General features: G+C 41.7%; 2 protein-coding genes across 4 annotated transcripts in view; one reads left to right on the forward strand and one right to left on the reverse strand.

Annotated features, from left to right (window-relative positions):
* Positions 1 to 15600, forward strand: vill (villin-like). 2 transcript variants are annotated; one of them, XM_080489122.1, is made up of 21 exons: positions 22 to 188; positions 1322 to 1360; positions 6450 to 6533; positions 6685 to 6759; positions 6886 to 7085; positions 7471 to 7579; positions 7839 to 7949; positions 8030 to 8238; positions 8346 to 8424; positions 8517 to 8615; positions 8812 to 8965; positions 10103 to 10203; positions 10322 to 10459; positions 10548 to 10706; positions 11693 to 11872; positions 12010 to 12155; positions 12641 to 12785; positions 13536 to 13724; positions 14035 to 14103; positions 14269 to 14562; positions 14965 to 15600. In XM_080489122.1, the coding sequence occupies exons 1-21, from the start codon at positions 144 to 146 to the stop codon at positions 15076 to 15078; spliced, it is 2739 nt and encodes a 912-aa protein (XP_080345248.1). In that variant the 5' UTR covers positions 22 to 143; the 3' UTR covers positions 15079 to 15600. The 2 variants fall into 2 exon arrangements, with proteins under 2 accessions (XP_080345249.1, XP_080345248.1); XM_080489123.1 differs by lacking the exon at positions 14035 to 14103 and having other exon boundaries at positions 1 to 188.
* Positions 15427 to 23660, reverse strand: part of plcd1a (phospholipase C, delta 1a) — a 17175-nt gene continuing 8941 nt past the window's right edge. For both annotated transcript variants that reach the window (XM_080489125.1, XM_080489124.1), the window contains exons 3-15: positions 22061 to 22289; positions 21845 to 21974; positions 21486 to 21714; positions 21136 to 21337; positions 20456 to 20600; positions 20179 to 20331; positions 19089 to 19226; positions 18821 to 18977; positions 18590 to 18706; positions 18328 to 18506; positions 18069 to 18204; positions 17832 to 17981; positions 15427 to 16663 (exon numbers count right to left, since the gene is read on the reverse strand). In XM_080489125.1, the coding sequence (XP_080345251.1) occupies positions 16572 to 16663; positions 17832 to 17981; positions 18069 to 18204; positions 18328 to 18506; positions 18590 to 18706; positions 18821 to 18977; positions 19089 to 19226; positions 20179 to 20331; positions 20456 to 20600; positions 21136 to 21337; positions 21486 to 21714; positions 21845 to 21974; positions 22061 to 22289 (2057 nt within the window). In that variant the 3' untranslated portion in view covers positions 15427 to 16571. The remainder of the gene's footprint in view (positions 16664 to 17831; positions 17982 to 18068; positions 18205 to 18327; positions 18507 to 18589; positions 18707 to 18820; positions 18978 to 19088; positions 19227 to 20178; positions 20332 to 20455; positions 20601 to 21135; positions 21338 to 21485; positions 21715 to 21844; positions 21975 to 22060; positions 22290 to 23660) is intronic.

Genomic DNA, 23660 nt, shown 5'->3' on the forward strand with positions numbered 1-23660 from the left:
GGCTGCAGTAGATTAAGCTTTGCAGAGCTCATTGTTCAAGCCTGAAGAATTCTCGCCCTCTCATTTTTTACCCTCCTCTCGCCTTCCTCTCAGAAATGTCAACACTGAACTTGCCACGCTGATTGAATGATCTTATTTTCGCCATGGAGTCCCGGGCTGATTCGACATATGAGAGGCGGTGGTCAAAGGTAAGCGAATCTTTTCAGCCTGTTAACTTAAAGTTGTTGGTTAACAACTGGGTTAGTTATGTAACGGCGAGTTCTCCAGACTCCCTGTTAGGAATTGTGTGAACTATATAAGACAGAAGTAATAGATGTATCCCTGTACAGAAACCATCAGCAGGGAGCCTGAGCTATGATTCATGCTCTGGCTGCAATAGAGAATAAAGGAACCTGACAGATTGTTCACATACTTTGAAAATGTCAGGGATACTAGCAGATGTTTGATGGACTTGGTAGAGAAGTAACGGCGCTTTGATTCTTTTCACATCCTTAAACACTCTGATTTTATCAGAACAGCCAACATGTTCAGTCTTTTTGAACCCTCATTAAGACGATCTGATCATTTCTTGAAGCTCAAGGTGATCTACGGTTATAAAAGCAGCCAACACCCATTCCCTCTGCCTTGTGATCACACTCTGAGAAGACTTCTTTAAAACTCAAGTGTGTTTAAAAAAACAAAAAACAAAACATCTTTTACATTCAAACAAATGCAAACACAAGTTGCCAACGTCGTCCCCACGGGGAAGTGAACACCCAGAGCTGTAAACCTTCAGGAGCGTCAAGCGAGAGATTTAGCCACCGAAAAGCCTCCCATGCCTTTCAATTCCACTCACAGCTCCTTCAGTCCGTTCCCTCCATCTGCTAGTTGTAACTGTTGTGAAATGAATAATTGGTGTCAAGTGGCCCCTGTAATGCCCATTGTGCTGCCGAGGGCTCAGTAACACATAAACCCAACTCACAGCACAGTCAGGGGCTTGAATGATGCTCCAGTCCTTTTATTTTTTTCTTTCTTTTTTTTTTTCACTTGTTGAACTGTGAATTGTTATTTTCCTTCTGACGTTGAGCTGCATTTTGCCAGTCTTGCTGATGCACAAAAAGCTGGGAAGTGGGAGGCCGTGAGAGGGGGCGTATTTAATGCTGTAGTATTGTAAATATTGAGGCAGGAAATTGCAGGTGTGTCCAGATCTGGGTGTGGAGATAAACATATTCGGCCCACTCTGCCACACACACTCTGCTTGCGCATAGGGAGAAAGATAGCCATATCTTATTAATACATAACCTATCCCTGCTTTCATCAATCAACCTTGACAACTTTACAGGAGACCTCCAGGCCTTCACTACGCCAGACACAAAACAAGGTAAGAACTTATTTTAGTTGACATCTCTATTGTGATAGCGTATTCATTGCCATCACTTAAATCACTGCAACTCAAAAAGAGCATCAGTTATGTCATAAAAATGTTCCATGAAATATCTTCAAACGTTCGATTATACAGTGTTTTTGAAGCTCCATCATTTCGGACAGCCTGGAGAAAAAGACATGCAGTATGTGGGTGAAATGATGGTGTAACGTTACCAAAGCTCATTGTGTGTGCCGAGTGGAAGGACACCGCAGCTTAATTGACAGGGAACCAGTATTTCCTGTCTCACTTATGAACCCAACTCTGAGCTCAATTGCATCTTTTCATGTGTTATTTGCTCAAGTTCTTTCTGATTATTTGACCGAGATCAGATTGCGAAGAACAATGGATGAATCCCTGGGGAGCTCTCACCGCAACCACAACCTGCAGCCAACCAGCAAGCAAACTGATCACATATCAGAATGGGGAGCTACACCCTGTATCGCTCCATCCTTACTTTTTAAACTTTGTGGGAATTAGGTGATAAAATATGTGAAACACATCACATTTCGTATCTTAAATGTGAAGCAGGTTTTTCTTGCTTTATAAAAAAAATAATAATAATAATTAACTTCAGTTGTCCTTGAAATCCTCCATTTGTGTTCGGAAGAATGAATCACAGTGTTTATAAGTGCCACCTTTTATCACAGAAGCTCACCATGAGGAAGCAGCTCCAAGTCATCATAAATATCGTATGAGTTACTCGTACTGCCAGGACCTTTTTTTTTTTTAATTTTTTTAAATGTAATTACTAGCAAATACAAGTGGACAGCACAGAGGTATAATGATTAATGCTCTGGCCTCACAGAGAGGTATCCCTGGTTAGATTCTGGGTTTTTAATTCTGGAGTTTGCATGAAACATGCTTGTGTGGATGTTTTTTTTTTTTTTTTTTTTTTTTTTTTTATCCCACTGTCTAAAGACATGCATATTATGTGAATAGGTGTCTTCAAATCTTGTTCTGTTGTGTCTTGTGATGGACTGGTGGCTTGTTCACGGCGTACCCTGTTCTTCCCGGGATCGGCTCCAGCACCTCACCATGACAAACTCAGTGGTCGGCAATAGAAGACAAATATTGTGATTTCATTCATTCAGGAATATACTTTCCTGTTATTGCTGATGGTATCCTAATTCAAGCTGTATTCTGTTATGTATTCTGCTGGTTTTATGACTCTGCGGTGTATATTTTAATTGTATTAAACCCCAATTAAGCGTGAAAGTTTGGTTGTTCTTTCCTTTTGTCAGGATAACTTTAAAGTTGCATGGACTCACTTCAAAGCCATTTATTAAGACATCGGAGGAATATTCCAGTATGACTCAGCCTTACACATGGGAAGCCAAGTGGAGACGGATTTTGCAACTTCAGCCCCAGTCCTATTATTTTCATTCAAATATCAACCTCTCTTTTGTATCTGTTCAGAATGTGTCACCTCTTTATCTGAAAGCCTGAATGCCAGAGACCCGATAATACTAATGAAGGTGTGGCTGATCCGGGGAAAGTACGGCTGACCTGATCAATCTCACTTCACCTCACACCACTCGCCCCATCAATCACCGCCCAGCAAGGTGTTTCAGTCCTACAGCTGGAGCAAAGATTAGAAGCAGTGTGGCGTATATGAGCCATAAATTATTGCAGGGTTATTTCTCCGGAGAGTATAACTGCATTCACAGCTCCTCCAGCTATTTGACAATCAGATCGTGCAAGGATCCCGTATTTGCATTCATGATATGTTGCAGGCGTGCCAATTCCCACTGAGCCTGTTTCTATACAGCGCGTCACCGGTAGGCATACATCCTCGGTTCAGCTGGTGATACAGTGTTTGCTTATCAGTGCTGTTGTTTCTGATATCTGAGTCAAGAGACAGCCAGAGCGCCGCTGATTGCAGAACTTGTATCTTGCTATGGCACCAAGCTGACACTCATTAGAGGGATTAGAGGTGCTTTGCTGTCAGAGATCCAATCTTTTGAAAAGGTTCGCTTGTCACGTTAGAGACATCTGTTTCCTCTGAAAAGATAGGGAGCTCATGAGGAGGAGGGGGCCTTGGAAATGACATATTTTCCCCGCTTCAGAAGTTTGGAGGAGTTAAAATTGAATTTCTGCTTTTTGATATGTCATCTATTACGACATGTTTATTTTTAGCGTTTAAGTTTGTTGCTATGTCTCTTTCACTCTGTTTGACCATATCTGGTTATTCTATCTATTTTCCCTTCGGCATAAGATGTCAGGGCGTCTGTATCAGGCCGTGTTTTGAACAAGTTGCTGGTCTTGCCTTGTCTGTGCTTTATTGCATTTACACCAAAAGGTTTTAACAATGATCGGTTGTGTCTTTCCTTGACCTTGATGTGCGTTGTTTGCTCACGTCGTCCAAAGTCATGACGTCGTTTACCGAACCACCGCTTCAGTTTGCCTATGTGTGTCTGATTTCTCTTTTCCCCATATATGTGTTCAGACTGACTATGGTCTGTTGGCTGTTTAGGTCTGGTGTTGCTCCGCCCTTTGTGTGTCTCCTGCGCCTCCTTCTTCATGATCGTTCACAAACTGTGCTTGTCTCATCCCGCTCCCCTCTCAACCTGGAGGCCTGAATCACAAAGTTCCTGTGTAAAGCGTGCTAAAGTGCATGTTCTTGCTTTCAGTTTACATGTATTTTGATTTTTGCTCAACTAACAATAACATCATGAGGGACCTTACACGCCAACAGGAGTCTTGAAATTAGTTTTTCTTGTATTAGACTCTGTTTGCAGTCGAATTATCGGCTGGAAATCGTATTGTTTCCATTTGTTTGACATGAGTCATTGGATAGAGCAATTAGCTGCATGAGCTCAAAATGAAATGTAATACCATGGAGTTAGAAATGACAGCGGAGGATGTTATAAAACATGTCCATGCACCAAATATATCTTTAATAACATCTTTATACATTTTCAGACATTGTAAAGGATGTAGAGACAGTTGATCAGCTTCCATATATTTGTGTGCAATGTCATGCTGCTTGCTCATTTACATGCACACAAATCTTTGGTGGATCAGGCCCGATGCGTGTCTATAAGTGGTGTGCTCTTTGTCTGCCCTTCGCCCATTTGTTTAATAAGTTTGTTTCATGTCTCTTAAGGGTGGATACACATATTAGAGGAAAAAAGAAAAGAAATGAAATGGGTTCTTTTTTTTTCGTGACAACATGAACAGAGTTAGTTCTAGTTATTGCATATTTCATGAGACACTCGAGGGTACGTAGGTGGCATATTAATTTTTCTGTAATAACGATGCCAACTTTTGACTTCTTATCAATCCCAGAATGGTAGTCAGACACCATATAAGAGAAAAGTTCTACTCAGATGATGTGTGAACTTCCAAAGCAGGACTGAGATAAATTTTTTTTAACTTGCAGTCCGAGGAGAGAGAGAGAGAGAGAGAGAGAGTAAGCTTTTCAGTTTTTTTGGCATGTGTATGCAGTTTAATTGTTGTATCTCGTAGTACCCAGTACCATGTGTAGTTCAGTCTCTTATCTTATGACGTCTCCTTTCAGTTTTTAAGCCTCACCACCAGTAGACCGTGATCCTGCCCAACCCTTGGATACCGTTGCCTTATTGTACTGCAATAAACCATAAACTCTGCTTTACTTGTATTAGACCCCTTTGTGCATTCAGATCCTGGTAGATTCATGTCAGAGGGGCTACGAAACAGCTGCCATCCAGCACAAAGAGCACTCAGATCACGCTTGTCATTGACTGGAGAATATTATAAAAGGCTGGTGGAGTTGGTAGGGACCAAACCAAAACCTTAAAACCAAAGCTTTATAATCTGCACGTGAAAAAATGACTACTACATGGGTGTTTAAACAAGAAACTACCTGATGAGTGTGGCGTGTCAATTGATAAACTACTATAATCTTCTTGCTGATTGCTCATTTTGTTTAGATTATTGGAGGTTTTATAGGTTTAATCTTAACCTGTTGGCGATATTTGCAGTTAATCATTGTCCATCTTTAACCTCTTACCTTTTTAATATAAAGCTTTTGTTAAACCGGTTCATGTTTAGACTTTGCTTTGCTCCGAACCTTCACGCCAATGGCGGAAGTGCACACCTGTATAATGGTTGCTCGTACATTTACATAAAGTAAGATTCTCAGGATCGTTATAAACTCCTTCCTCCGTCGATGAAGTATTCCTCTTGGTTTCCTGGTAGAAGGTTGTTTCTTGTTTTGTGCGTTGACTGTGAAGTTCCAAATTCTACCAGATTTATGATTCAGAAAATGTTTTGCTTTACTGAGGACTGAGAGAATTTTGGATATCTTACCTTCAACGTATTTTATGTGAGGATTGCCGCAGAACTTGTGGTCCATCTTCACACCAATAGGATTGTCATTTCAATCACTGTGTCCACATTTACAGCATCTGTTTTAAGTTTGACTTCACTGTTTTGTTTTTTTTAAATTTGCAAACAATATGTGCTTCGTTTAATCTAAATTTACTGATAATTTATTTACATCAAACCACTTTCTGAATAAATCATTTAAGAAGGGTTTTCTTCCAAGAGCTGCCGTATTTTCTCACATGAACAGAAATTATTTGTCATCTGCTAACAAAATGAACTGTATTATTTTTGAAACCTTACTTATGTGGAATAAACAGCTTGGGCCCAAACCCAATTACTGACCCCTGAGGGACACCATAGCTAAAGTTACTGATGACTGGAAGTCGCCCATTTTCACCAACTGTTGCCCATTGCTTAAATAACTTTTCACCCAGTGTAGAACCGACCCCTCACCTTATAACACTGTCATCTATTTGTTAATATGTTATAATATATTGTGTTGAATGCATTTTTATGGATCAATAAAAATTCCGAGAACAAACTTCTTTATATCGATAGAGCTTCTATTAATTCCAGAACTGCTAATCCTGTACATCATTGAGATCTCAGTCCAGATGGACTCTCTGAATATATATGTATTATTTCAATGATGAAATTGTCCATTCTTTGGTGACTGGTTTTTTTCAATCCATTTTTTTAAATTAATCTAACACATTTGGGTTTATTTATGTTTCAGTTTAGCAGAATGATGAGTGATGACAGTAAGGACACCCTCAGAAATATCACCCGAAAGCCGGGCCTGCAGATATGGACCATCAATGTGAGTCAGTCCCAGAACTAGTCCCGTCCATCTCACTCTGCTATGTGCATTAACATGGTTTGCAACACAGATGTATGTCAGGTGCGGCATGATAAAATCCCACCTTTGCTTGTGGTTTGTGGTTGATGGTGTTGTTGTTTTCATTATTCAGAGCATGAAAATGGTTCCAGTTCCAGCCAAAGGCTTTGGTAACTTCTTTGAGGGAGACTGCTACATCGTTCTGTATGTGAGTACAACGCTGCTGATTTCCTCAGGGGGTGTGCTGACACTCGGCATTAATGGTGTATGTGATTTATATCTGTCTTTATTGTTTATCTGTGTCTCATTGGGTGTTTGTCATTATTTTCCACAGTCAAGTGAGAAAAGGGGCTCGAGCCAGTCTGCCGACATCCACTATTGGATCGGGAGGTCCTCCTCTCAGGATGAGCAGGGCGCTGCGGCCATCTTGGTCACCCAGCTGGACGAGCAATTGGGTGGGAGCCCTGTCCAGCACAGGGAGGTGCAGAGCTTCGAGTCTGCTCGGTTCAGGAGCTACTTCAAAAATGGCTTAATGTGAGTCAAAGAAGGTGGCTTGTGTTTGAACTTAAAGTGGGGTGATGACGGGCTCAAAACAAGGAGTCTCCCTCTCACACTCACACACACATTTATGTCGTAATCTTTCTGAGGCATGGCTTACTACACTAATCCCTCTGTATGAAATGATTGTGACACAAAACAGGCTTGTGTTTTGAAGCTTAGCAGGGGAAAAACACGCCTTCCTCTTGCCAGATTCATTAACCTTCAGCCCTTCCACGTTTTCTTCACAGTTATACATACATTTTAAAATTGATAAAACAACACACGTCTGAGTCATTTCTATGTATCCATGCTTCAAGGCTCCAGGCCTTTGTGGTTTATTACACTTGAACTTTGGTTCTGTACACTGATTTGCTCACAGCTACAAGAAGGGCGGGGTGGCCTCAGGATTCAACCATGTTGACACAAATGCCTACAACGTCCTGCGACTGCTCCATGTTAAAGGGAGGAAGCATGTCACAGCAACAGAGGTAAGTGGAGTAAAACGTAAAGGAGAACGATAGTGTGTGATCCCTCCACAGGTTTGACACAGTCACGCTACATGCGGCATTGGCACTCCCCCTTAAACAAATTATGGCATGCTTGTTGTCGGAGCTGTCAAGGAAGGTGCTAATTGCCCGAGGAGTGCCACGACTGTGTGGTGTTTAATTAATACGTTCCCAAGGACAGTTTATAATGTCCATTTGAATTAGGCAGAAATTATGCATCATGCTTGTGTTTGGAGTGCAGGTGGAGGTGTCATGGAGCAGCTTTAACACTGGAGATATATTCCTTCTGGACATGGGGAAAGCCATTGTGCAGTGGAACGGCCCCCTGAGCAACAGAAGGGAGAAACTCAAGGTAATGCTTTATAATGATCGAGAGGAAAAGCAATAATAGATTTTTTTTTTGATCTTGTAACCCCTCTTCTCTCTTTCCAGGCAGTCTTGTTGGCTCAGGACATTCGAGACCGAGAGAGGGGAGGTCGTGCTCAGATTGGCGTCATAGACGGAGGAGATGAGCGGGATTCACCAGAGCTGATTAAAGTCATGACGACAGTGCTGGGCCCAAAGCCCGGACATCTGAGAGACGCCATTCCCGACGACAAGTCTGACAAGTCAATGCACAACAACGGCGTCAGACTCTACCAGTAAGGATATTATATTATATTGATCAGCTGCATTTTTGCTCAACCACTGGTGAAGGATTTGGGCTGTAATAATAATGATACTGTTCACTTTTCTAATTTTTCCTCAGTGTTTATCAGGATAGTGGGAATCTTGTGGTTGAAGAAGTGGCCACGCAACCTTTGACACAAGATCTGCTGCAATCCTCTGTAACATGCCTTGAGCCTTAAAAACATTTTCCTTACATATTGTTGCTGTGGGAAATGGTCCTGGCTCATCGGTTCTTGTTTGTCTGTCACAGGATTGTTACATTTTGGACCAGAATGGCTCCAGTGTGATGGTCTGGAAGGGCAAACAGGCCTCCAACGAAGAGCGACGAGAAGCTCTGAACAGGGCAGTGGTGAGTTCAGCATGGCTCTTGTGACTTTACCGGTCATTATGTGGCAAGTTTAACCTAAGTATTCAAGCAAATACTTATTTATGAGAAAACGTTTTTTCTACATATACGTCTATATCTATTGTTTTTGCTTTGCACATCTTTTTGTGAAAATCTGAAATGCTTGTCATCACATATCTCTGTCGATGTTTTCCACCAGGGTTTCATCAAAGCCAAAAACTACCCATCCTACACCACTGTGGAAGTCATGACCGAGGGAGGAGAGTCCGCCATGTTTAAGCAATCGTTCAAATCCTGGAGAGACAAAGGGCAAACCAAGGGTTTGGGCACTACGTACAGCGTTGGAAAAATAGGTAACTTCCTAAAAGCCGTCTACATTATCCCTACAGTGAGGTAGAGGCTCTAGTTGCTGCACGTAATGTCTATTCATCAGTGTCATCTGGGCAAGATCAAATGTATCATTGACTTGTATAAAATACATCACCTATTCAATGGGAAGTGGGCACATAAAAAGTTTCTCTGCAAACAGCATAATGATGACAGTGAGAATATAAAAGCCACACCCTCAGTCCAAAGGCTCAAACCACTTTAATAACATTCAATCGGAGGTTAAGTAGAGCTTAGACCAAATACAATCATAATGATAAATGCGAGAGTAATGTATACTCAAGTATTTCTAAAACATACAGACAGTTTGAAAGTTATTATATATAAAACTGAAGCAAAAATGAAAAAACTAAAATACACTAAAAATGCTCATTTAAATGTGAGATAAAATAAGCTTGGAATTTAGTGACTGATATATAATACAAATGAAATAAAGCAGAAGTAGAAGTGGAACATTTTTAGAAAAAGATGAGATAATCCAACTACACTAACGTTCATGCTTAAAATGATAAATATATAAATTAGGTGCAACAACAACAACAACAACAACAACAGATTGAAGAGGTTATTTCTAAGGCTCCTTTGAAAATATCGATATTATCTGCCTGTCTCAGATCATCTGGAAGCTTGTTCCAGTGATTTGGAGTTTTGTGACTGAAAGCAACATCATGAAAAGTCTTAGTTCAGCTTCAAAGATCGACCGAGGAGAGAGAAGTCAGAGAGGTTCAAAGCCTACAAGCATTCCAGTCTGGTATTCTGGTGCAAAACCATGTCGTCCTTTGTAAATGAAGTAAAGAATTTTAAAATCAATACAAAAACTGACCCGTGTAAAAACTTTAAAACAGAGATTATTTCTGCTCCGCTTTTCAGCTTTTGTTGGAATTTTCAAGGAAATGACTGCAATCACATAACACTTCATTTGCATCAGATATAAGAGCACTGAACATAATAAGAGCCGTATATTTTATTCGCTATTTCTTTTTTACTTTTCATGGCGACCCTCCCCTGACAAAACCTGCCTGAGTTACAAGATATTTGATGTGTGTGTTGTTGATTTTGAGTGACTTTGTTTGGCTGACATTGAACTGTCGGTGTTCTCGCAGCTAAAGTTGAACAGGTGAAGTTTGATGTGATGGAACTTCATGCACGTCCTCAACTGGCAGCACAGCATCGCATGGTGGACGACGCTTCTGGAGATGTGAAGGTGCCAATAAACCTTTCTTGACCCCCCCCCCCAAAAAAAAACCCCACTATTGTTAATTAAAATCTGACATGAAACCCAGAATACTGTTTGAATCATCTCTTTAAATTGTCTTTGTCAGGTGTGGCGCATTGAGAATCTGGAACTGGCTGAGGTCAACCCAAGTACCCACGGACAGTTTTATGGAGGCGACTGCTACCTGGTGTTGTATACGTATCAGCGATCAGGCCAGCAGAAGTATATCCTCTACATGTGGCAGGTCAGTATAATCCCACCCCTCTGTGCTGCTGGCAAACTGACAAACACCTACTTTGTGTTAACACGATGTTACATCTGTCTGCCATCAGGGACGTCACGCCACCAGGGACGAGATCACAGCATGCGCCTATCAGGCTGTCAACGTTGATAACAAGTACAATGGCGCCCCGGTGCAGGTCAGAGTGGTCATGGGAAAGGAGCCTCGACATTTCCTGGCGATGTTCCAAGGCAGACTGATTATTTTTGAGGTACGATTTTTCACTCCGAGCATTCCTCTTGAATATATTGCAATGTGTGTGACAACTGAATACTGGACAAAGGATTGCTTCACTTTTGAAATGGACAATTAGAAGTGGGGAAATTGTTAGGAATATAATCTTTTCTGATACCGTCTTACATTGTTAGACATTAGGAAACCAGTATTTATAGTAACTCACCTGCTGAGTGTTTACAATAATGATTTTTACTCCAAAAGCAGGATGCAGGATGAGAGTGGGGCATGAAAGAGTCAATGAACAAAACGGGTCTGAGAAAGTTTAATTTAATGAATGGCTCTCAGTTGGAAGTCTGGTCGGCTCACTCTGCACTCGGAGGACATTTTCTAAAAAACATTTCACATCCAATTACAGTCAGAGTCACATCAGATCAAGCAGGGAAAAAAATGCCTGTATTTTATTGTGTGATTTGCATTCCTGAAGGGGATATTGGACGATATAACAGTTTTTGTGGGTATAAAGTCAGGATACCTGCCAATTCAACACTCTAACACAATTCCCGCACACACTCCTATTATAAGCCTTAAAACTACCTCAAAATCTGAAGCCCAAAAGCTGAGAAGGCCACTAACACTGCAGTCAAAAAACACTGACCAATGTCTTGAAATAACAAACAAACCATTCTAAAGATTGTCTGCTCTTAATTGATAATGAAACAAAACAAAAAATCAGATTACTTACACTCATATAGATTACCTATTTATAACAACGTTATTTGCAGATGTCAATATTCAAAGAGAGTAGAGCCTTGGTTTAATCCGTCACACACAGTGTGTGAATACATGCAGGAAGAAGAAGGCAGAAATGACCCAGGGTCATAACAAACATGTCAAACGGCTGATGTAATCGAATTAATTCCAACTCCTTGTGAGCCGTATAAACTTGAAACCAGACATGTAGAGCTCCATCTAAGAATTGAAATTAACAGTCTGTACCGAAATGTGTGTGTGTGTCCAAAGGGAGGCACCGGTCGGCCTGGCGTGGTTAACCCTGAGCCTCACGCCAGGCTTTTCCAGGTGAAAGGCACTTCTGAGTTGAACACGAAGGCCACTGAAGTGCCAGCGAGGGCTTCGTCTCTCAACACCAACGACGTGTTCCTGTTGAAAACCGATCGCAAGTGCCACTTGTGGTATGGAAAGGTATGCGTTTCATAACAGGGTTGTGTCACAGCCTCCAAAGACTCCGACTGGAGCTCTCTTCAAAGAATTGAATGTATTTTCCAGACAATTTCACAGGGAGCTGTGTTTGTTTGATGTCTGCCTCTGTCTGTCTCCAGGGCTGCAACGGGGATGAGAGGGTGATGGGGAGAGCAATATCTGATGTGCTGTCCAAGCAGGACAAGCAGGTGGTGATGGAGGGCCAGGAGCCAGCAGAATTCTGGGTAGCTTTGGGTGGAAAGGCTCCCTATGCCAGTGACAAAAGGTAAACACAGTAGGACAATGGATTCTGTCTTTGCTCGATGACACTTCAAGCAGCCAGATGTTTTCAATGACAAACACTCAACCCAAAAGTCTAGTTATTAGGCCTCACTATATAGCAAAGACTGACAAACCATTACAACAACCCCTTAACAAAGACTTCAGACTTCATCCAAAAATGTCCCTTAATCATATTTCAAACCGATAATGAGCTTACATTTAAATCTGCATGGATTATTTTTATATTAAGGTCAGTGGAATATGTCCAATGTTGTCTGAGGCCAACAAAATGCAACATGCCCGCCCACCAACACACACACACACACACACACACACACACACACACACACACACACACACACACACACACACACACACACACACACACACACACACACACACACACACACACACACACACACACACACACACACACACACAAAGCAGATTACTGAGTTGTTTTTAATGGAAAGGCTTGTGTTGTTTCAGACTGGAGAGGGAGGAGCCGGCTCACAGTCCACGCCTGTTTGAATGCTCAAATCAGACAGGTCGGTTCAGGATGACCGAGGTGGATGACTTTGCCCAGAATGACCTGGATGAAGAGGACGTCATGCTGCTGGACACCTGGGAGGAGGTGAGACGTCAAAAAGGGGACGAGTCAGTCAGAATCTGGTGTTGATTCCTGCAGATCAGAGCAATGGGTGTAAACCTCAATGCTCTCCAGTTATTTATTCACATCACGAATAGGAAAAAATTTAAAGGGAAAAATCACGCTGGGAAAAGGCATCTCCCATTATTTTCATTATTTACTGAAGCTCTAGTGCGCCCCCCAGGGGTGGTTTGCCTCACACTATGTAGAATAGAGTTACCTTAGCTGATCATAAAGATTTTATTTTACAAAACGAATTGGCCAATTAAAATCAAAATATTCCATTTAAAGAAATACTGAGTAAAATACTAGTGAGTGAGCTTCAGAGCAGCTGCACCATCAGTTAAAATAAGCTATCCATCATATCTGAAGCTATGTTATTTACCAGTACAGACATTAAGAATGTATTACAAATACATAAATCAGAGAAATGAGTTTCACGACCTTGATTATAAGCCAACCTGAGACAATGTGCTCATTAAAATTGTTCTTCTAAGAAATTCAAATGAAGAATGAAGATTACAAGAAAATCAGTAATCGGTGCTTCAATAACCAAAGCAAGTGTTTAACGGACCTTTGAAGAAATCATGGTTTCAGGGCTTATCACAGGTTTTCCTGGAAGACTAATCCGATAATATGAGTGCATTAAACAATAACTGTTCAAATAAATACCAAAAGGGGGGGGGGGGGGGGGGGGGGAATTGAAATGTGTCCAACTCTTTCTCTTCTGCACAGGTTTTCTTGTGGGTCGGAAACTTAGCCAACCAGAAAGAGACCAAAGAGGCCTGGAACAGCGCGCAAGAGTACCTGCGGACGCACCCCGCACGTCGTGACCCCGACACGCCCATCATCTTTGTCAAACAGGGATACGAGCCGCTCACCTTCACCGGCTGGTTCAACGCATGGGATCCTCATAAGTGGAGCGTGAGTCTCACATCCTCCCTCTGATCTCCCCGGGAGGCCCCCGGCGGGGAGTCGTCTTATTAATAGACTAACACAGCACGATCAGGACGTTACTAATTTCCATTACTTTAACATGCTTATCTGCCGATTGAGGAAATGAGGCGGAAATATCACACGGGCACAATGCTGTCGGCCGGATGAGTCGCCTGTGATATTTAAAAGCACAGTTCAGTCACAAATGAGGATGATTTCAGGGATTGTTTGAAGATGAAGACGATGCTGCATGCTCACTACTAATGATCAATCCTGCTTCACTTGATCTTCTCCACAGGGAGGCAACTCCTATGAGGAGATGAAAAAAATGCTGAATGATCCTGCATCTCTCTCACAGATCACTGTAGTAAGTGATTGACACTAATCCTAACATTCATTAATAAAATGTACTGATAGCGTTGACTTAATAACCACTAATCCCCCCCCCCCCCCTTTTTTTTTTTACACAAGATATCCTGTCATTTTAAAAGATGAACGGATAATCTCAGAAGCTGTTTTCTCATATCTGCAGGGTCTGGACACCACTGACTTCGGCAGGAGTCCTGTTGGGGTGGGTGGGGGTGGCTATGGGGCTCCGGGGGGCCCTGTGAGTTCCCCTCCTTTCTACAGGGTCCACGGAAGCGATCTATCCCCCAGATCTTCTCTTCCCAACAGCCCGTCTCCGGGAAGAGTCCAGTTCAAGTCCTCCTCTAGTTTCTCTCATTCGTTCTCAGCTGCCGGCGATGGGACGTCTCTGGACCCCGAGCTTATCGTTAACAAGGCTGCCGATGATCTCCCACCGGGAGTGGACCCGAGCCAGCGAGAGGTGGGTGGAGAGCTGGTGTGGATATAGTGCAAACAGTGGAGTGATAATTGTTATTGTGTGAAAGCTGAACGTGCCAAAGGGTTTGTGAGTGGGCCTGTCTGCCACGTGTCTCCAAGGGGGGGCTGTTAACATGAGTATCCATCATATGCAGCCAAATCCCTTTCAGAGACAACGTTGTATTTAAATATGGAAATTTGGATGATCTGGGCTTAAAAGGGGGCTGTATTTGAAGGTGTCATATAAAATCTATTACAATGTTCGTGTGCTGAGGAGAGATAGCGACTATATTGAGCAAAGGATGCAGAGATGGAGGCGCACAATAAATCTCCATGTAATAACTGTGTGTGTACAGTAGAGGTCATCCTGTACAACTGTTGTTGTGTGTTTGTGCTCTGGCTGCAGGATCACCTGTCTGACCGGGATTTTGAGCACCTCCTGGGCACAAATCGCTCAGACTTCATGCGTCTGCCGAAGTGGCGTCAGAATGACTTGAAGAAAAAGGCAGGACTCTTCTGAGATAAACGCAATGTCAAGGTTTAAGTGTACAATACTGAGATCTCTTATTTAGCTCAGTTGAGAAAATTAAAGTGGTGCCTGTGATTTTTTGTTTCGTTTTACTTATCAGACAAGTTATTGTGATTACTGATGTTTGCAGAAAATTATCTTTAAAAGCATGATTGTAGCAATACATTGAAATTTAAGGATTGATAATTTATTTTAAGTCTATTTCTAATTGTTCTTTGTATCCATGTTTTAATATGCTGTGCTGATTGTGCTGTGATTGAGTTTTACCAGCTTGCTATCGTTGTATTTGAAGGTTGAGTCATTTTTATAGTGAATTAAGAAAACATTCAGTCAGAGACTATAAAAATGGGATTATTTAAGAGCAACTGCAAATGGAAATAACAATATGATGTACTGAAGACACAGAGTCATGAACCAGCGACAAAAGAACTGCTGACAAAAACAATGAAGTATGAAGATTAATGTTGGAATCTGTCTGAAACATTATGTTTAATAAAGTGAATTATTGCGGTTTATTGTGTTTGTATCAGATTCATATGGAGCAAAAGGTCAGGTGCATTTACAAAAATTAGAATGGCATTGCAAAGTCTTTTTTTTAAATTACAAACTAGACATACACTCATAACATAAACTGAAAAGTTTCAAGCATTTCAATATTTTTATTGGGATAATTATGACATCTGGTTAAAAAGAGGGAACAAAATGTGATCTAATGAAATATTATTATATTTTGTGAAACTGCAATATTGGCAGCCATGGCTTGTAAATATAAAACTACATATAATAAAACAGAAAATGCTTGAAATGTTTCAGTTTATGTGTAATAAAGCTAAATTATAAAGAACTTTCACTGTATTTCAATTCTTTTAGCACCTGTATATAATAATGTGATGCATTTTGTTTATACGTTTATACGAAATTAGAGGCAAACGGTATTTACAACGCTGTGCAATAATCCCTTGTGTATCTTAACTCAAATTCGACAAGATAAAATACCCACATACATACAACAAGCGCATCTCTCAACTGACAACACTTTCACCTTTTGAGTACAAACTTTCATGTTAAATAATTCCAGTGATGAATATTATCATGGCGTGAAAAATGACATTGTAGAAATCAAATGTTGCTTTAGTCAAGTTTTTTTTTTTAAGTCATATTTGTTATTCTACACCGTACTTGTATGGCAAAACACAGTTCACTGGCTTTTAAATAATCTCTTTCGCTTGTCATTCGTGACTCTTTCACTCCCATTTTCATCCATTCATTCTGACTCGCATCCTGAAAGAGGACGAGAGTCACAGGCTGTCGATTGGAAAATGGCAATGAATTCTCCATTAACACACTTTTAAAATGCTTGTTCAGAGTTATTGAGGTCTAAAACTGTAAAAATCCACCAAGAGATTGCTTAAAAAAAAAAAAAAAAAGGAAAGAAAAAGGAAGAAAGAAAATGCTGTTGCTGACATGAGGATTTCCTGCTCCGTCTACTCGGCGTCGATGAGCATGAGATGCACAAACAGCCCGGCAGAGCAGATCACGTCCCCTCGCTTGGTGAGCAGTGGGACGTGGCGATATCCTAGAGAGACAAAAAAAAGGAAGAAGGTTTTTATAGCTTTGTCAGCAGGTGATAGTCACAACCGCTCCATGACTGCAACAACAACAAGAAATAAAAAATCACGTGAGTTCCTGAAAGTTGTCGCCTGGAGCTCAAAGTTGTGCGTTAGAAGAGAAAGAGAAGAGGGATGGCCAATGAAGTTACCAACCGAACCGGCTAACTACACCCTTTTGTTTTTCCTTCTTAAGCCACAAGTCTGTCTGCAATAAATCCAACAGAACCGGAAGCTTTTTGTAATCACAGGCTGTTGAACTGGCAAAGTAGAGATATAAAAAAAGAGTTGGACTGAACACAAACTACAGCACTGCACTGACTCACTGTTGCCATCTACAGCTTTGAAGCGGGATCACGTAAACTTTACATGCTGTGTCTTAAAGAAAAGCACATAGTTGCATAGATTTGGCCTGAACCCTTGACAGAGCACTCGCAAAAAATCCTTGGAAGTGTCCCTTGGGACTTTTTGATGAGTGTATTGATGGTTCATTTTATTCAAAACCTTTTAAGTCATACAACTAAAAAACCAACACCATTTAATTCTAATATCTTATAAAACAATCTTACCAAAATCCCCCATATTTTATGATTCAAAGTTTGAAAATACATCTAAATGGGATATGTTTATATAATGCATTAATCATATTTGATCTAATCTCATACACTATCGAATCCTACAATGCAATGTGTTGTCTGCAGCAAAGACTGCTTACAATGTCGCCAATATGTCTGCTGTCACTTGTTTTATGAGTACTATTGTGTTACAATTCTTATCAAATAAAATCAAATAAAAAAAGAAAAGAAACATTCAGAAGATGACCTTAAACTGGGAGTTTCCCTGGCAAAATGGGGAAAAGCACATCTGTGTCAAGGACAAGTTCTGTGCTTTGTCACTATTTGCACAAATCCTTAAAAAATCTCCCCAAGCACCAACTATTTCACTGTATCACACAACTATTGTTCTATGTCTTCTTTGATTTTCATCAACTCATTATTGGTAGTTTTGAATAAACAGGAAGAGACGAGGAGGCTCCTTGTCGCTTCTCTGATTAAAGGTTAAGAATAGCAGGTCAGTGCAAACATCTGGCCTTGACAACTGGTTGAATTATGCTTTCTGCAGTTCAGGCTTCCTTACCCCTCTGCACACTTGTGAGTGGCAGACAGTAATGTCCGATGAGATCATTCTGGGAGGTTGCGTCATAGTCCTCCACCACAAATCGCACCAAGGCCAGCTCTGGGACGTAGACGTTGAAACCGAAGCTTTCGTTCCACATTGGGTTGAACCCTGCAGGGAGGAGTTCTCACTCAGTTTTTCCTTTGGATGACAAGTTGTGCCTAACTTATCTGCGCCAGTGTGAGATAAAATGCTCACCATTATTGTCAATGTAGTGCGTCTCCTTGCTGGCGTTATCTGCTGGCACACCGTGGATCTCCACCCTCACCAGAGGATCGACGATGGATTTCTGTTTGTCTTTGTTCAACTTGGGCAACTGCTGAGCTGAGATCACCTGTTTTAGTGGCAGACAAAGACTTCATCAAGCAGAACAAACTACTCGGGAGTGTGTTCAATGCTGACATTATTAAACATTACCAACAACATATTAAACGTTATTTTGAGGTGAAATTCCCACCATGACATGAAAGGTCTGCCTCTTTAGCCAGGGCCCTTTGGTGAGCGAGTTGGGATCGAACTGGGAGGACGGGCTTCTCTGAAATTCCGGCTTCAGTATGTAGCCGCAGAAGCCGTTGGGCAGGAACAGCCCCTGGTTTAAGTGCATCTCCTTGGATGGAGTCTGGAAGTTCAACGCCACTGAGAGCCAAAACGGTGAGAGAATGCATTTGAAAACACTGAACAAATCTTCTGATTGGTGCACACGGTGAAGGAGAGCGTACCGATCTGACAGCCAACGTTCCACATGGGCACGGGGTTGTAGTTGGAGGAGTTGGTCCTGGAACCGGCGGGGTAGATCCTACTGAGTTTGTCCATGTTGTGATGTGTGAAGGCGGTAGCTGTGAGAACAAATGTGTTGATATTATAGATACTACAGTTCACATCAGTTTATTCTTTTCTTTTACATATTTCTTTATATTGCACCTTCCTGTGCGGTGCGGTGCGGTGTTTACCTGAGCTGTCAGCCAGGTTGAAAGCTTTACTTTCCTTAAAGGACGACATTTCATAGAAGGCCTGTTTGTCTCGTGCATGTTCAAAGCCATTGAAATGAACACTCTTGCAGTAGATGACAATGTCTGAGAGCTGTTTGGCAAGTTTCATTTTTGTTTTCTGAAAGGAGAACAGACAAGATAAATATGATGTAAAAAAGGGAAATACATACACAATGACTTATATATGCACAGTGTGATTTGCAATCACAGCGAGAAGCATTTCAGGCACCTTCGATTTGGTCTCCTTCACGTCTGCAGCCTCATCCTCCTCAGACACGGTGTCTTCGTCAATGATGCTGTTATTAGCGAAAGCTGCATCCAGTTTGTTCAGGCGTTTCCCTTTGATGATGATCTTGCCTTTTAGTTCCTTTATACAAACAGAGAAAAAAAAATGCATTTCCCTGTTTTGCGTTCCCACGATACTCTCTGTGTTATTTTCTTTTTTGTTTCACGCTTTTGAACTATGAACAAAGTGCCTTGCACATGGGTAGAATATGCTGATAGCACACAGAAAGACCCTCAAACTGGGGATCTTCTGCAAAAGTGATAAGCACTACAACACTATGCTGCAATCCCTGCAGTAATACAACATGTTACTAATTAAACCAGACTAGCAACATGGCAGAAATATTGTATTTGTCACACCCTGTCTACAAGCTGGTTAGGAAGTACTGCTGTAGTGCATAATTCAATGTCTTCCTTGTGAGTGCTGCATGCAATGGAAATCCTTGTCTTTGTGAGAAGTTAAAAAGAGAAAGTAGGAAGATATTTTTGAAATGGAGCAAAAAATAAGAAAAAGCCGGATGGAGGCAGAATGTAGGGCTGGTTTAAATATCTTAAGAAAACCGGGAACACAAACAGTGGTTTGATTTCCACCAAGTAGCACGAAACACTTCTACAAGCCATTGAACTCTCTTATCGAGCACTGCATGTGTCACACTCTCGCTCTCACTCAGTATCAGATCTCGTAAACATGTTTTAGTTAATTAACAACTCCGCTCTGAGTGAGACAAACCAGTAAAGTACTGAACTCTGGCTGCAGGCAAACTGCCTACATACAGAGAAAGGGGTTGGAGATATCTGCTGTGACTGGGTCACAATGGCACGCCGGGTGCTCGCAACATGAGGATGGGTTGAACTTAATTAGCTTTCTTTCCTCGAGTCACACAAACAGGAAAGCCGAACAATCTGAAAAGAAAATGGTTTATGAGCTTTGAGGTGAGGAGGTGGACTTTTAAGGTGTGGAGTTCCTGTTTTTATTATTCACGGCTACAGGGCTTAAGTTAATGTGTGTGTAATTCAGATAAGAGACTACACACCTCAGGTGAAGGGAAGTCGGTGGGCATGGTGTTCCCCAGAGGCCTCGTGAGCAAAGCATCACCCAAGATGGAGATCATATGGTGGGCCATGAGCTTCTGTTGCTCCACTGAGCAGTGGTTCTCCAGGGACAGAATCACTGGGTAGTCCGATGTCTGGGGAAAAAAAACACATTCATGTATTCACAGCCCTTCTTTTCCCTGCTGAGTCAGCCAAAACCCACTGTTGGTTGTCTGTGAACACAAACCAAAGCATCAGGTAAAAGAATATTGAACGTACTTTGAAGGCGTAATCTTTGATGGCTTGGATGACGTCTTTAAAGCGCACTTTGGATGTCATCGTGTAGCCATGATAAATGACGGGCTCCCCGTTATCTCCGTCCCAACAATCCAGCTCCACACACCGACAACTCTTCATCAGGGCTCTGTAAGAACGGAAACTTTGCTCACTGTGGGTGGTTTTACATCTCAGAAGTATATCTGAAACTTAGTAACTGTGACGGTCATGTTAGGACCACGAGTAATCTGTTCTGCTATTTTATTCTTCTTGTGTCTCACATGGTAAATTCTTTCTGCTGTTCCATGTATAGCAATTTTGTCCTTGTACAGTGTCTTTTAATGTCCTGGCTCATGTCTCGAGCTGTGGTTGGTTGTTATTACTCCTTTTTTCTCAGGTGTCTCACATGATGGTTCACCTTGACAGCATCTTATCAAGTCTTTACTCCTTTTGTGTGTTTATAAGCCTCAGTGTGCCTTTATTTCCTTGCTGGTTTGTTTAGCTTTACCCTTGCTGTTGAGTTCTGTCTAGTTGATCCCTGTTTACTCTCTCGTTGTCATTTAGGTATAAAAAAAACATTTCAGGTTCAGGAAAGATCCTGTCAACAAGAATGAATTGAATGATCAAAAGCACAACCCTGGCGTCCTCCAGGGCTCACTGTATGGAGACATGCGGGGGATTACCGTATGTAGGCTTCTGTGCTGCTGGGCCCTTTAACCTGGTCTTCCATCAGGTACGTGTTGTGCGAGGAGGAGATGTAGTAATGGTTGAGGGGTTGGCTCATGTCCTGATACACTGGTTTGTGTGCCGGGTTTAAGATCGACCCGTCGTCATGGTGCAGGTACATCAGGAAGCCGTCTTTGGTCAATTGGCTCTTCTGCTTTGCTGCGAGGAAGGACGAATGCGCAGAAGGAAAATACTCAATACAATACAGACAAAACGTTCACTAAATGCTCTTTCTATTTCCACTAAGTACTCTGCAACGATGTGGAAATCTCTAACAGACCCATGTCAGTTTGAAGTTGGACTCTACCTATTTCATCCACTTCATATTTCTCAATCAGCTTGTAGGCGTCCTCTGGAGTCGCCTCTTCCCTCTGCTCATTCAGCAGGAAGTTCAGAAGGTCTCTGGCACTCATCTGACCCTCGCTTTGAGCGTACTGTTTGTAGATGACGTCGATCTCTTCGCGGTGTGTCAGCATGTCGTAGAAGTGCTTGATCTCTGAGCCTTCCAGGGTGCCTGAATTGGACGTGTCACATTTCTGCAAAAACACAAGAACACGTTCAACCAGAGAGCAGATTAATCATCAAATCAAAGGTTATCGATAACGCTTTGAACTCAGACTTTCAATACGGAGCTACTAATTTGTGACTTTTCTGATAAGCGATCACCTTGAAAATTTCCTCCGCGTACGTATCATCGACTTCAACATTGATCTGTCTCAGGAAGTGCTTCAGCTCCTTCAGGGTCATCTGGTTGTCAGAATTCTTATCGGCCTTCCTCATGCAGTTGATAATCCAGCTGGTGTTAAGATGTAAGGATTTGGTTTAAATGAAGAGATTTTGGAAACCCACGAGCAAAGACATTTCCACTTTGTCAAAAGATACTGTTCTCTCTTCTGCTGGCGATTGAGGTTGCGCATGTTGTTGATGATCTTCTCCAGGGCTCTGACCCAGCGATTTGCCTCGTCCCCAGAGGCTGCCACAAGATCCAGATTCTTCTTGCTGCCATTGAAGAAGATGGAGAAGCACAGCTCCTCCAAACTCGGGTCTGTATGTTTTTTTAGCCCCTCCGACTGGCGGCCCTTGCGCACCGATGCAATGTCATCGATGGTGACTGTTTGGAAAGAGGATGGAATTTGTTAGATACTCTGGACTTTGACTGTCACCACAGTTTGATTGGGGGGGGGGGGGGGCTTTGCTTGTCAAAGTCAGTAAACTCTGAATCCTCATGAAAACTTTGGAAGAACAGAGATCGAGTAATAGAGACGAGACATTTTCTACATACCACACCTTTCAGTGTGACAGTACTTTAATTGCTTATATTTCAAAGGTTATCTAGTTTTTGCAATCAGTCCAAGTCTTCATTCTATTGTAAGGAAGGTTTCGATTGGTGGTTTAAAAAAAGAGAGATAAAGATTTCCTTCGCAGTGTATAACACCAGAACTGTGTTTCTGAGGAATATAGCTTTCCGCTTTCATCCCTTCTTGCCTTTTGCGGATATCATGTGGCAACACACTTTCCATCCCTTGTGGAACCAAAACAGTTTTTACTTCTTATCAACAGGAAGACTTTTGGTTCTGTGTGATAGCCGATGTTCTTGACTTTCACTCATGAGTTTACAGCGAAACAAAAGTCACAGTATATCTCCTGAACAACCGCCTTTCAGTTGACTGAACAATGTTAGAATGTTTTTATTGTTGTTGTGGGCTTGAGGGATCCCAAAACAAAAAGGGACTTAGCCGCGGCTGATGTCTCAGCAAAGGTGAGGATAAAAATTTCCTGATTACAGACCAAACCAAAACGGAATGTAAATGCTCATATTTTGTAATACTTTTTCCAGTCACTGTAAGCACTTCTTATTGTGGCTTTCATCAGAACATTTTCTTAGTTGATCACTTTACTTGGTTCACAAGCGAGTGAGCAAAGACAAAGACAGACTCGTAGGACTTTGTCACTGGAAGGTGTCTTCTACCAAAAAGCACAACAAAAAACTTTGGTTATGAGCACAACATGGAAAGATGCTAAACTAGATTTCATTTTATTGATTATGGAATCAAAAAAATACCAGCCTCTATTGTGTAAAGTCTGTCTTTTATTACGACAGCTGACATCCTACTCTTATTTTTAGCGATTCCAAAGAATACACATGAACACAGACCCCACCCAAATTTCCAGTTAATCGAAGCCTAATCTTTTTTTTTTTTTTTTTTCTTTTTTTTTCCCTTGTCCTGTTCGGCAGCTTGGGCCAACAATATGATGTGATTGAGAGCCTTCGGAGTCAGAACAGATTTTGGTCTTGCAACAGGGAGAGACCTGGAGTCTCCTCCTGTTGCCTTCTCCGTCAGAAGATGGCATGGCTGCCGTACACGACCGGGGGGGAACGCTCAAAGAGAGAGAGAAGAGAAAAGAGAGAAAAAGGTTGAGGGAGGAGGGAGGAGGGGGGGGGGGGGAGGGGGATAACATACAAAAATCTTGTTGTGCTACA

Source organism: Lipophrys pholis (assembly GCF_963383615.2).
Source record: "Lipophrys pholis genome assembly, chromosome: 20".
In the NCBI taxonomy this organism is placed as follows: domain Eukaryota; kingdom Metazoa; phylum Chordata; class Actinopteri; order Blenniiformes; family Blenniidae; genus Lipophrys; species Lipophrys pholis.